This window comes from Octopus bimaculoides, chromosome 9, assembly GCF_046866305.1.
Source record: "Octopus bimaculoides isolate indiv1 chromosome 9, ASM4686630v1, whole genome shotgun sequence".
In the NCBI taxonomy this organism is placed as follows: Eukaryota; Metazoa; Mollusca; class Cephalopoda; order Octopoda; family Octopodidae; genus Octopus; species Octopus bimaculoides.
This window is the reverse complement of record NC_142936.1, coordinates 83,336,071-83,349,836: the sequence shown is the minus strand read 5'-3', so window position 1 is coordinate 83,349,836 and position 13,766 is coordinate 83,336,071. Positions and strand designations below refer to the sequence as shown.

The following is a 13,766-nucleotide window of genomic DNA, read 5'->3' as shown; positions in this document are numbered from 1 at the left end:
CCTTGTCTTACAGCTAAGGTGTCTGCAAATCAAAAACTGCCCCACACATCTCAAAGCAGAGTGTGTTATTTTATGTTTCAAAGGTTCTTTTTTGAAATGTTGGATTTTGAAAGAAATAAGCTATAAATTATAGCATGTATAGGGATTTTTAACCCATCACTTATATGCTATTATTTATAGCTTAACTGCTTCAAGATCTAACATTCCAAAAGTGAATCATTTCATATTCTCTTGGAGTTTATAGAAATTCTTATGACATCAACGAAATTTCAAAGTTTATTTACAACTTACATAAGAGGGCAGCCCAGCTAACATTGCTGAACAACAAATTTTAGCCATTAATTCATAGAAATATTGTCTCTTTGAAAATGCAATGTTGTTTATGTAATTTTGCATGGTTGTTTCCGAATCATGTTCACTCACAGTAAGGGACCAGTCCATAGTCACAGATTATATGAGATAACAATTGAAGATAATTCTCTTGAGGACTGTAAATAACTTTTATATGTGCTAATCTATTGGTAATCCTTTGAAACAATGAAATTTTTCTAGAACTCAATCTCCCAAAGACAATCAAAATATTTCTTTAAATATTAAGTGATTTTCTATTTAATTTTCAGCTGAAGCTTTCAAATATTGATCATCCTGTGTCTTTTTTATTTTTCTGCAGATCTCTGAGTTTGATCAGCCTGTGTCTATAAAGTCTTCTTCAGTGGAGGTGGCCACAGATTACACCAAGAAGAAGAATGTATTTCGTCTGACCACCAACAATCATGCGTCAGAGTTTCTCTTTCAGGCTGAGGACAATGACACAATGTGGTCCTGGATTCAGGCCCTCAGATCCTCTAGTGATAGTGAAATAGATTATGTAAGTACACAGCTTTTCAAGTTAATCATTACCTTGTATCAAAGGATACGCAGATTTCATTGTGTTACACATCATATATAACTAAACGTCTCTCTCTTTGTCCCTATATGTATGAATATATATATATATATATATATATATATATACACACACACACACACACATACACACTTACATATCTATAATATATACATATATGCAGTGGCGGACTGGGTCTAAAAATATTGGTTGCCAGGAAACTAAAGGGGCCCACGAGCAACTACAATGCTGTCATTTATTTTGGGTTTTTTTTTGTTAAAAGTATTCTTTTCAACTGTCTACAAACACAGTCAGGCTGAAATAATGAATGCATTCTTCCGAGAGTGAATAAAAAATTCTCAAACTTAAAGGAGACTGGTCTGCTTCATACAGAAACTTCAATCAATATAAAATAATTTATAATGACTTAACAATCTTCTGCAATTAATTATTGAATATTTTGTTTTTGACAGGAAACAACACCCACCCATATACCTAACATAAAAAGCTCCCCACAGATGCCAGTGAAAAGTTCAAAGAAATTGCAAGTGCTGTCTTTTCGACATAAAATGACACATTCCCCAAGTACTCGCCGACGAAAAACTAATGGTAAGTCCTTTCAAGTATCGAGTAATTTCTACAGGTGGGAGGTGAACCTTGAGGGTGAGTTTGTTTTTGACATAAGAACATTTTTGTATTGACACAGTCAGCTTGAAATTGACATAGTGACTGATACAGGGGTCTTTGATTTTGATATAGGAGTACCTTGGCGGGTTGATATGTAGTTACTTTGTGTTTTATACAGGTACACCTAATGGTCCATATAGGGTTGATAGGGCAGGGATTCTCAACCATTTTTTATTTATGGACCCCTTTGACTATTATTTTATTCTGGTGGGCCCCCCATTGCCATTCAATGTTTAAAAACGGGTTTTATAGAAACTACTTTCAAAATTCCTATTTTGATTTTCACACATTAATTTGTGTAGATTGAATTATGTAAACTGTCAGAGTAAAAGAAAAACTTAACTGTTTCTTGCAATACATACCGATACATACATCTAAAGCAAATATTTTTTCAGGGGCCCTTAAAATATCATTTTGAATCCCTAATTTACTATTTCATTATGTGGACCCTCACAGGTCAATGGACCCAGGTTGAGAACCACTGATTTAGAACATCTTTATGTTGGCATAAAACACAATATTTGGCAGAAGGCACTTTGTGGTTGATACAGGGGCACCTTGTGGTTGACATAAGGACAGGGACACTATTTAACATGGAGGTAGCTTCTGTTTGACATACAGGCTATATTCTGATCCAAAAAGAAATACCTTCTTTTGAATGTTGCACTTGTCCTTGCTTCTTTCACCCAACAGTTTGTTTATATTAAAGAGCAAACCCAAAACAAAAGGTAATCTGAACAATTTGACCTTCATCAATTGTTGCTGTTGTGGTGGTGGTGGGGAAGGGGGGGTGCAAAGGTAGTTGCTGTACTGCTGAATGGTTGAGGCAACCTTGATTATCTACAACTGTTGACACAGTGAGGGGTAACATTGTAAATAATTACATGTATACTGTTATCGCTTTATATTAACATAGACTTATGTTAGTATTGCTGGCATTTAGAACGTGTGTATTACAGTTAGACATACTTCTTAATAAATTCAGTAGAAAAAAGATCGGTAACTTGAGTTATGGAATTTACTTAATCTGTTTTTATTGGCAAAGATTCTATAGTAACACACAAACACACACATATATAAAATGTTGAATGTATATAAGTATGTGTGTGTAACTGTTTGTCTCTCCATGTTGGTCCATATAATATCTTAAATCACCTTCTTCATTACTGCATTCTTCAGTTTCCAGAATATTAAAAAAAAAATTACCTAATTTGTAATTTAAGTTACAGAATGCTAAACAGGCATTTGGGGCTGTTTTTAAAATATTGAGGGTGCACAAGTCCAGAGATTAAATAAATTGCCTTAATTAGTTGGATATATGTATTATTAAACACTTGATAAACCAAGGAAGGGACATCTAAGTGATAGTTCAATCTGTTAGAAATAGCAGCCAAATCTACCTTAACTCACCACATCCCACCACTTTAAAAGAAAATGTTGTCATAGGTGAGATGGGCATGATTGGAATCACATTGATCATTGATCAGTTAAATTAGGATTGGTCTGAGTGTAAACAATAACTAAATTGTTGTTATTTACCAACATTTGAGATAAGTTGCAATCAGCAACAGTTGAAGGACATCTTTATCTTTACAATGAATCCTCCATGAAACAAAGGTTAATTAGTTCAGTTCTGTCCTTCACTGATAAACATAACCAACCTGGTATCCAACAGTCAAACACAAAATGAATCAAACCAAATGTAGTAAAAGATGGTGTTTACTCTTTTGACCCTTTAACATTTTAATCAGCCATATCTGGCTCAAGTATTCTACCAGTTTTGTTTAAACCAACCAGATCCAGCCTCTCTCACCTATTTTACAATGTCATTCTAAAAATATATACAATCACATCATCTCATCAAAATCTATGAGATAATGCATGGTTAATTCAAATCAATGTGAATAAATAAGCATTTCATTTGATTGAATAATCTGAATGTTAAAAGGTTAAAAGCTTTGTTTTCCTTCAGGCTTTTAAGATTTCTAGAATGATTTGAAATCTTACTTGAAATCTCTTCTAACTAGGTCTTCACTCTTACAGGACATTAAGGTGGTGAGCTGGTGGAATCATTAATGTGCCAGGCAAAATGCTTAGTGACTTTTTGTTTGTCTTGATGTTCTGAGTTCAAATTCCACCAAAGTCAGTTTCGCCTTTTGTCCTTTTGAGGTCGATAAAATAAGTACCAGTTGAGCACTGTGGTCAATGTATTCAACTTACCCTCACTCTCACCAAGTTGCTGATCTTGTGCCAAAATTCGAGACTAATACTATGGGACATTCCCCCATATGATATCTGGTTGTTCAATTTATTGTTGCTGTGGAGTAGATTCAATACTTGTATTGAACAGCTACAAATAGTTTGTGCATGTGCTAATGTTATCAATAAATTCTTGTTTCCCCTGTCTACACGATGCTGTATTTTCCAGAAGATGGTACAAAGACAAAAAGTTGGAAAGAAAAGATTCGTTTTAAAAACAAGGGAAATAACCAACCACCGGCCCCTGAAGAAGCAACTGGTTCTTTTGGAGTCCATCTTGAGCTGTGTACCCCTTCTCCCTATAAGGAAGTGAGTAGATACTTGTTTTTAGAGTTCTAGTCATGTTTTCTTTAATCATATCACAAGACCACCATCACAAAACTAACATCACATTACCTTCATAATATATCCCCACAACCACTGCCACCATTGTTATCATCACCACCACAATCACTACCTCCATCGCCACTTCTATCATCTACCATCACCCCACTACCACTACTATCACGTTTCTAACTTAACCTTTTAGCATTTAACTTGGCCATATCTGGACAATATGTTATAGCTTTTTTATGTTTATACCAGCTAGATGTGGAGGCGTAATGGCCCAGTGGTTAGGGTAGCGGACTCGCGGTCATAAGATCGCGGTTTCGATTCCCAGACCGGGTGTTGTGAGTGTTTATTGAGCGAAAACACCTAAAAAATGCTCCATGAGTCTCCGGCAGGGGATGGTGGCGAACCCTGCTGTACTCTTTCACTGCAACTTTCTCTCACTCTTACTTCCTGTTTCTGTTGTGCCTGTAATTTAAAGGGCCAGCTTTGTCACACTGTGTCATAAGTGACGGAGTGCCAACAACAACCAGCTAGATCCAGCCTCTCACATCTAGCCTACAATATCATTCTAAAAAATACAATCACATCATCAAAATCTCAAAGCTATGAGATAATGCATAATTAATTCAAAATAATATGAATAAAAAAAGTATTCTATTATAATTTGACTGAGTAATTATTCTGAATGCTAAAGGGTTAAATTATTAAATGTTACCAAATAGAGGTAAGAAATGTTCAAATTATAAAGTTTTACTTTCCCCAAATCCTTTTTTTGTTTTCTCTCTTTTCTATGCTGTCCTCTATTACATCAATATTGACCCCGTTTTTCTCTCTTTCTCTCCCCTCTAGTCTATCCCCTTCGTTATTGATCTCTGCACCAGTATTGTTGAAACACGAGGACTGAAGGTTATTGGTGTTTACAGAATTCCTGGCAACAAGTTGGTTATTTCTAACATGCAAGAGGAATTCAACAAGGTTTGTACTTTTTACTAACACACACACACACACACACACACACACACACACACACACACACATTTATTGTTGTCACATAATTCCAGATCAGCCCTGATTTTAGAGACCTGTGATGAAAGGGATTTTAATTATGACCATCCATCCTGTTATATATAAGGAACAACATTGCTCAATGTAGCCTCTTTATTTAACATGGTAGAGTAGGATGGTGGGAGAGCTGACTGCTATTTCTAACAGCTCAAGTGACTCCATAGAGGATCCCTCATTATCTTGCATAATGGCTACATCGTTGTCGTCTAACATCCACTTTCCATGCTGGCATGGGTTGGACGGTTTAACTGAGGACTGGCAAGCCAGAAGGCTGCACCAGGCTCCAGTGTGATCTGGCAAAGTTTCTACAGCTGGATGCCCTTTCTAATGCCAAACAGGGGTTAAAAATTGTGAACCCACTAAATTGTAGGTTCATACTCCTCTGGAGATATTTAGAAAGACTTTCCTGAAAGAAGCCCGTCGTATATATATATATATATATATATATATATATATATATATATATATATATGTGTGTGTGTGTGTGTGTGTCTTTGTTTGTCCCCCAACATCGCTTGACAACTGATGTTGGTGTGTTTACATCCCCGTAACTTAGTGGTTTGGCAAAAGAGACCGATAGAATAAGTACTAGGCTTACAAAGAATAAGTCCTGGGGTTAATTTCTTCGACTAAAGGCGGTGCTCCAGCATGGCCGCAGTCAAATGACTGAAAACAAGAAAGAGAGTATACTGGACAAAATGCTTAGTGGCATTTCATCTGTCTTTACATTCTGAGTTCAAATTCTTCTGAGGTCAACTTTGCCTTTCACCCTTTCAGGGTCAATAAAAATAAGTACCAGTCGATGTAATTGAATTAAAAACCCCCCTTCCCCCAAATTGCAGGCCTTGTGCTGAAATTTAAATCCTTTATTACGGCAGAGAGCTCTGAGAATTGTTAGCATGCTTGACAAAATGCTTTGTGGCATTTCTTCCAGCCTTATATTATGAGTTCAAATTCCTGCAAAGTCACCTTTGCCTTTCGTCATTTCAGATAAAATAAGTACCAGTTGACGTAATGGACTTACCCTCTACCCCCAAAATTTCACTTTGTGCCTATAATGGAAAATATTACTATTATTATTATAATTATTACCTTTGGCATGTTGAGTTTTGTGGGGAGTACTGCAAATTACCCTGGGTGATGGTTTCTCCCCATAACCTGAGTTCATGTTGATATATCATTGTTTTTGTAGATTTTTGTGTCCTTTTTGTTTGATCTACCTCTTTTAACCTTCTACTATAATCCAACATTGTGGCCCTTTCTTAACAACAGAATTCATTATTCATTTTGCAAATGTTATTGACACGCCATCTTGTACCCAACAGAGCCTGTCTGCTTCTGTAAAAGTTCACTATAAATCCTCACCTCACTGTTATTTGTTCTCTCTTCTTCACTACAGGGTCTAGAATACATCAACCAAGAAAATGAAAAATGGCAAGATGTGAATGTAATCAGTAGTTTGTTAAAGTCTTTCTTCCAGAAACTTCCAGAACCATTAGTTACCAATGGTGAGTAAGCATTGCTATATATGCATGTGTTTTCTGTAGGTTCCTTCTTCTGAAATCACTTGCTTCTTCTTTATTGAACTATTACTCTTTTCATACATCACATACCCCATACCAACACAGTTTCTTCCCTTGAGAAAAAAAACCAAATCAAACTCCTATACCCAGTTGTTCTTTTAGTCTAATATCATACATCCAGTAGATTATGTTCACCTTATTTTGTACTGCAGTCTTAGAAATTGGTTGCACATTTGGGAAACTGTAGAGTCTTTAGATTAGACTATATATATACTAGCTGGTGTACCCAGTAATTCCCGGTGGTAAAGATGTTCTATTGAAACGCCTTATTACTGTGATATAAGAAAGCAATTTTGTTATAACCGTCACAAAAAAGTACAAAAACTGTCAGCTGGAGGAGGTTGGCGAGAGAGGTACTTGGAGGTTAGCGAGAAAGATTGTCAGAGGTTGGTGAGAGAGGTTGGCGGAGATTGGTGAGAGGCAAAGACATTATTCTGCTTAGTGAAGGCATCTGGGAAATATATAACTGTTGTCATTTGCAGAAAAACTATTGTTTACCATGAGAAAAGCGCTGTTGAAGTGTTGAGTGAAATTGGGCAATTGAGGATCGAATCCATGCCATGCCTGCATAAAGCCACTACAAATACGTTGTGGAATAAAAAAATTATCTACTGTCATGGAAAAAGTGTAACTGTAAAAATGCAGAATTATCGGAGTAATGAGCATTCAAAAAAGTATGTGTGTATAGAAATGTACGAATGAAGTCTTTAATGTTTAAGATTCAAATTAAGGAAGTACAATAATAATGTTTAGCAGTTCAAAACTGTGAGTAGTGAAATGCAGAATTAGGTCGGCTGATCATGAGAATCAAAAATTAATCGCTTCACTAAAATCTGTAGGTGGTATGGGTTATTTCCCTTAGGTTCTTTAAATAAAACATTAGTAATATGTAGTAGATAGAAGGATCCATTGGAAGGGCCCTATTATCGATTTTTTTTTTCAACAATCTAAGTATGTCACGAGGTTTCCAGACATAGTTCTACTCACGTGTCAAATAAACCTTGTGATTGTAAGCTGAACACCCTAACCACTAAGCCATGTGCCTTCCCTTCACAGTATAACATTCTACTGTAGTTACATTGTACACAGCACAGGGTACATCATGTACGCTTCTATTACATCACCATCTTAATGTATGTCACTACATTATCTGCAGCTTATGCATACCACTATATCATTTGTTACAGAGTTATACCAGAGCTTCATCAATGCTAACCAGATAGAAAATCCACAGAAAAGGATGCTGACATTGAAGAGGGTTATTCATCAGTTGCCAGATGTCCACTTTGAAACATTTCGTCATTTGGCGCATCATTTACGCAAAATAGCTGACCACAGCCATATCAACAAGGTAAGGACATCCTCCAAGTGGTGTGACTCTAAGTATAGACATTGTCCTGTTGGTGTGACTGTACATATAGACCTTGTCTATTGGCATGACTAAGTATAGACATTGTGTATTGGTGTAACTAATTATATTGTTCTATTAGTGTGACTGTAAGTATAGACATTATCCTGGTGCTGTGACTATAAGTGTTGTAAGTATGTGTATATGCTCATACATCTCTAGTATATATTCCTGTTTCAGATGTGTGCCCGAAACCTGGCCATAGTTCTTGGTCCAACTTTAGTGCGCCGCCATGATGAAGACGTACAAGCAATGGCCATTGACATGTCTCATCAATGTCGGATTATTGAGAGTGTGATTCTTCATGTAAGTAATATATTCTTTAATAACTTCTACCAACATCAAACCTGGCTGTTCCATTCTTAGACCCCGAACTCAAAATGTCTATTGTTTGAACTGTTTACTATTCTGAATTCCCGAGCGTTATACTAATAAATCTGTTTGTTTTCTACACCACCTGTCTTTGTCTGTTGTTTTTTTGTGAATTCTCCCTATATATATATATATATATATATATATATATCATCATCATTACATATATATATATATATATATATATATATATATATATATATACATGCGCACATACATACATATACAGTTTTTTTTTTTATTTGATGTTTTCAGCCTGATTGGTTCTTCAGTTCATGGGATGTTGATGATCATGTTCCTGTGGATGAGAATGGAGCTGCTGAGGTTCCTACAGGAACGGTCAGTCCTATGGCACCGGCATCCACTCCTGATGATGATCTTGGTAAGTGATCACACACACACTCATACATAGGTGTACTAACACATACATACACAAGCGATGGACATTTCCCTTATTTGGGGTTTCCCTTTTCACAGGTTTGGTCAAGTATTTGGGTACCCTTTATTTCTGGATATTCAGTCAGCTTTCTTTCATTACCAGCAGATTAGCAATTTTACTGATACATCACATATCTAACATAATCTCTTTTACTCTTTTATTTGTTTCAGTCATTTGACTGTGGCCATGCTGGAGCACCGCCTTTAGTTGAGCAAATCGACCCCAGGACTTATTCTTTGGAAGCCTAGTACTTATTCTCTCGGTCTCTTTTGCCGAACTGTTAAGTTACGGGGACGTAAACACACCAGCATCGGTTGTCAAGCGATGCTGGGGGGACAAACACAGACACACAAACATACATATATATATACATATATACATATATACAACGGGCTTCCTTCAGTTTCCGTCTACCATATCCACTCACAAGCCTTTGGTCGGCCCGAGGCTCTAGTAGAAGACACCTGCCCAAGGTGCCACACAGTGGGAATGAACCCGGAACCATGTGGTTGGTAAGCAATCCACTTACCACACAGCCACCCCTGCGCCTATCATTCATAATTTCACATTTAAATATTAATAGATGAAACTAAATTATTTTTAAAATAACCTTGTTTCAACAAATTTTGCCTTTTACCCACACACTCCTTCTGGGTGGAGGAAAGGGGCTTCATTCAATAAATACCTCTTATGTCTTAGGGTCAAATGAAATCAATTATTCTTGCCCTTTCTCACACTTTGTTATTCTAATATTACATATGAAGATGGTGAGCTGGCAGAATTGTTAGCATGCTGGGCAAAATGCTTAGCAGCTGAGTTCAAATTCCTCTGAGGTCAACTTTGCCCTTTATCTTTTTGGGGTCATTGAAATAAGTGGAAGTAAGTGCCAGTTGTGCACTGGGGTTGATGTAATTAACTAGCCCCACCACCAAAAAAAATTTCTGGCCTGGTGCCTATAATGGAAAGGATTTTTATTAGTATTGCTAGCAGAATTGTTAGAGTATCAGAAAAACACTCTGCTATACTTCTTCCTTATTAGATTCTGAGTTCAAATCCTGTCAAAGTTAACTTTTCCTTCCATCCTTCTGAAAGTGATAAAATTAAGTATCAGTAAAGTACTGGAGTTGATTGTTTAAAATCTTATTCATTCCCATCTAAATTTAAGGCCTTTTGCCTATATTATTATTGTTGTTTTTGTTAAAGTGGAAGAAAGGATGGGGGGAGATTATTTCTTGCAGAAACAGTAAATTGTTGACTTGTAGAGCATTACATTATACCCTTACATTCTTGGTTTGAATCCTGCCAAAATTTTCTTGGTGCTACTTTGGTGTGTGATCTACAAATTCAAGGGTGATTACTTTAGGTTAGTTTTTTGTTTCTTTACGTTGTAAAACTCACGACTGCCAAACTGTGAGCTACGAGCTTATCTTAATTAGATTGTTTTTCTTGGTTTTTTATTATTATTTACTAAGGCATAAATGAAACATGGTTTGATTATTAAAATAGTAAGGATTCTGAAAAAATAAATTTACAATGCTAAGTATGTACAAAAGAATTCATTGTAAAAAATCTTGAGCCATCATCTTAAGTGTTTTTAGAAATTGAAAAATAAACTAACAAGTAACCTAAAGTAATCTCCCTTTAAGTTGTGGATCACACGACAAAGTAACACCATTTTCTTTATCTTTCAACTTCCTGCAGCAGATATAATCGATTGCAGCCCCCCCCCCCCCTCGGATGTATAACCTTGTGCCTATGTAATTATGTTTGTTATTATATGTTTACAAAATATTTTTTTGCCATTTCAGATGAATCTGAAGAAACAAATCCGTTGGAAATAGTTGCTGCTATGATCGCTGCTGCCAAGAATAAGAATCACAACAAGAAAACCAAAGGCCTTGATGAAGCAGATTCTTCAACACCGCCTGGTCCCAAATATGAAGAACGCAATATTGATGCAGAGATTGCTAAATTTCATTCTAACAAAGCTCTGGCTAACTCAATGGAACTACAGTCTGATGGTTCTCAAAGCCAACTGGACACTATTTCTTACAATAGTCGTCTCACCAGTGAACATAAGGCATCTGTGTCTTCTTTGTCTATAGGCTTCGATGATTACACTGATTCTGAAGTGTTCTCCAAGTCTTCAAACCCTCATCTTGCTCGTCAGTTCTCAGATGAATCCCTATTGGAGAAAAGTGATGAGCTGGAATTCTCATATGGTCTCCAGAAAACTTTCAGCCACAGCCTCGAATCAAATCTTCAGAGCAAACAGGAATTTCTCAAGAAAGTTCAGGAACAACATAAAAGAGAATGCGAAGTGAGAGAAAAAGAGTCAAAGAAATTTGACCAGGAATATCTGCGTACTAAGCATGAGATGGAGTTGGAAGATAAACATAGTCTTGAAGAATTATTAAATCCAAGAAAGATATGGTACTCTACTAACCACCCTTACTCTGCTGCATATGCCAAGCCTTATGATTCATTAGACTCTTATCAATTACAGGGCAAGAGCTGGTCAACTTCTAAAGCAATTGAACCAGTTAGTGGTGGAAAGTATTTTGTTAGTGTTGGAAACAGCAAGATCTCTGACCGAACATCATACCTCAATACAGGATTTGATAATGCAAAGAGGTCAAATTCTCTTGAGACAATTATTGACACGGGTCAAGTTTGGTCATCTCCATTGTCAATGGTTGCTCGTAAGACACAAGACAGAGAGCTAAGTCCACAAAATGATTCTGACTTGGGCCTTACACGGAGAAATAGCTTACGGAGAGGTTCTCTAGATTCTATGATAGACTTTTATGATAAGAAAGAGAATCGTTTGTCCTGGGCTTCAACTGATTCTGAAGATGGTTCTGACCTATTAACAAGCTTAACCTCAACGTTTGATCAGAAACTGCAGATCCTATTAAATCCTAAATATAAATTAAATGGTAGTTCCAGACCACGGCCTCCATCCAACATAGGTGTGCCACCATATTCAGCTGTGAAAAACAATGAAATTGTCCCTTCCAACAGCAATGTTTATGATTGTACCAGTGAGAGTCTTGAGTTGGCCCAAGCCGAGAGTACACGTATGTTGAACCTTGGTTTGGCGTATAGTAGACAGGCAAAAAAGAATACAGATGTTTTTGATAGTTTCCGTGATCCCAGTTTACATCGTTCTCAGAAACCAGAGACAAAAATAGGTATTGCTTCTCGTTTCACACGCAGTAACTCCAGTCCGACAGCACATGTTTTGGGTGAGCGGGCAATAATAACACATGGTGCTGCACCAATAGCTGCAAGTCATTTAGCATCATCTTCGGAACTGGTCCAACGACGTAGCAATGGTGGTGGACTCTGTACTGAGTATATAGACTCTAAACTTTCTAATTTAGGTAAAATATATTCTTTGTCCCCTTCAGCAAGTGCTTCACCTCCAAAAGATTGCCATTCAAAAAAAAACTTAAAGTCATCTTGTAACAAAAATAACTGTTTCAATGGTGGCTACAGATCTGAAAATACACGTAAGAACTTTAGAGATTCCGCTAGTGGTCAACAGTTGTGGACACCACGGTCTACAGTACTGGCCAAAGTGAACACAACTGCGAAACCTCGATCCAATTCCCCACCCCCTTTAGCGAGGAGGAAAGTACGAGGCAAGCGACGACACACGGTTGGGGGTAGTGAACATTATAACACACTGGTATTGCTATTACAGCGCAAGGATGACCCCAGTCGTACTATTTTTAAAGAAGCATTTCAGCCCACTCCTAAAATCAAAGAGGTTCATGACTATTCTCCACTGGCCTGGTTACAGGCCTACAGTCTTCAGACCGGTTCATCAGATTCGTCTTTCCCTGCTCAACCAACCATTGAGCAAACATTAAGGAAATAAGGCTGGCATTGTAATTATAAAGTGAACCCTTATGAGCCAGCAGAAGACTCTGTCCCCACCCACCCTTATATGCATACAGAGTGCATTGATGACTATTAATGGGCAAGTTGTCCCTTTTTTAATTTAAAAATACAAATTTCTACTCTTCAAATGAGTAAATAATTATATACATACATACACGAGCATCCACACATATTTTACATACCTACAAAAGTGTATATACTGCACTGATTCATCCCATTCCCATATATATACATTAATAGCCCTAAAAATAATTGAGAAAGGTATATATATATTTGTTCCTTTGAAAAAAAGATTTCAGAGCCCTTTCCATGTCTCCCCCACTTCCACGAGAAAACTCCAAAAACCTACGCATGTATAAAACCAATTTTGGGGCTGATGACTTTTTATAGAACTAAAAAGAAAAACAAAAAGAAAAAAAAAACAGATGGGTCTCTGTCAATGGGAGTTTGTGAGATTGTCAGGAGAGCATGAATGGGAAGAAAATATTGTATATTTCTGAAACATTTCTGCCAACAAAGCAAACCAAAAAAAAAATGCAATATAATAATAATAATAATAATTATAATAATAATCTTTGTCTGGTTTTTTTTTTTTTTTTGTCCTTTTCTATTTTTTTTTGGCTTTCTTACAACTTCTGTTTCTAAAATTTGTCTTCTTGCTTTCACAATCGTAATTCATTGTCTTGAAGCTGGCAGAATAGTTAGAGAGTCGGAAAAAAAATACCTTGTGGATTTTGTTCTGACTACTTACATTCTGAGTTCAAATCCTGCCATGGTCAAGTTTGTTTTCATCTTTTTAGGGTCAATAAAATAAGGTACCTGTCA

The 13,766-nt window shown here is 36.6% G+C and overlaps 1 protein-coding gene across 17 annotated transcripts in view; it reads left to right on the top strand.

The window, feature by feature from the left end:
• The window catches only part of LOC106877701 (rho GTPase-activating protein 23), a 372,660-nt gene extending 359,147 nt beyond the window's left edge, over positions 1-13,513 (top strand). For 8 of the 17 annotated variants that reach the window (XM_089357939.1, XM_089357936.1, XM_089357940.1 and 5 more), the window contains 9 exons: positions 671-868; positions 1,360-1,495; positions 4,005-4,141; positions 5,015-5,140; positions 6,630-6,738; positions 8,001-8,164; positions 8,402-8,527; positions 8,849-8,975; positions 10,841-13,513. In XM_089357939.1, coding sequence (XP_089214065.1) covers positions 671-868; positions 1,360-1,495; positions 4,005-4,141; positions 5,015-5,140; positions 6,630-6,738; positions 8,001-8,164; positions 8,402-8,527; positions 8,849-8,975; positions 10,841-12,918 — 3,201 coding nt within the window. In that variant the 3' untranslated portion in view covers positions 12,919-13,513. Of the gene's footprint in view, positions 1-670; positions 869-1,359; positions 1,496-4,001; positions 4,142-5,014; positions 5,141-6,629; positions 6,739-8,000; positions 8,165-8,401; positions 8,528-8,848; positions 8,976-10,840 lie in introns of all 17 variants that reach the window. The other 9 variants (XM_052970828.2, XM_052970827.2, XM_089357938.1 and 6 more) reach the window with 2 other exon arrangements.
• The last annotated feature ends 253 nt before the right edge of the window (positions 13,514-13,766 follow it).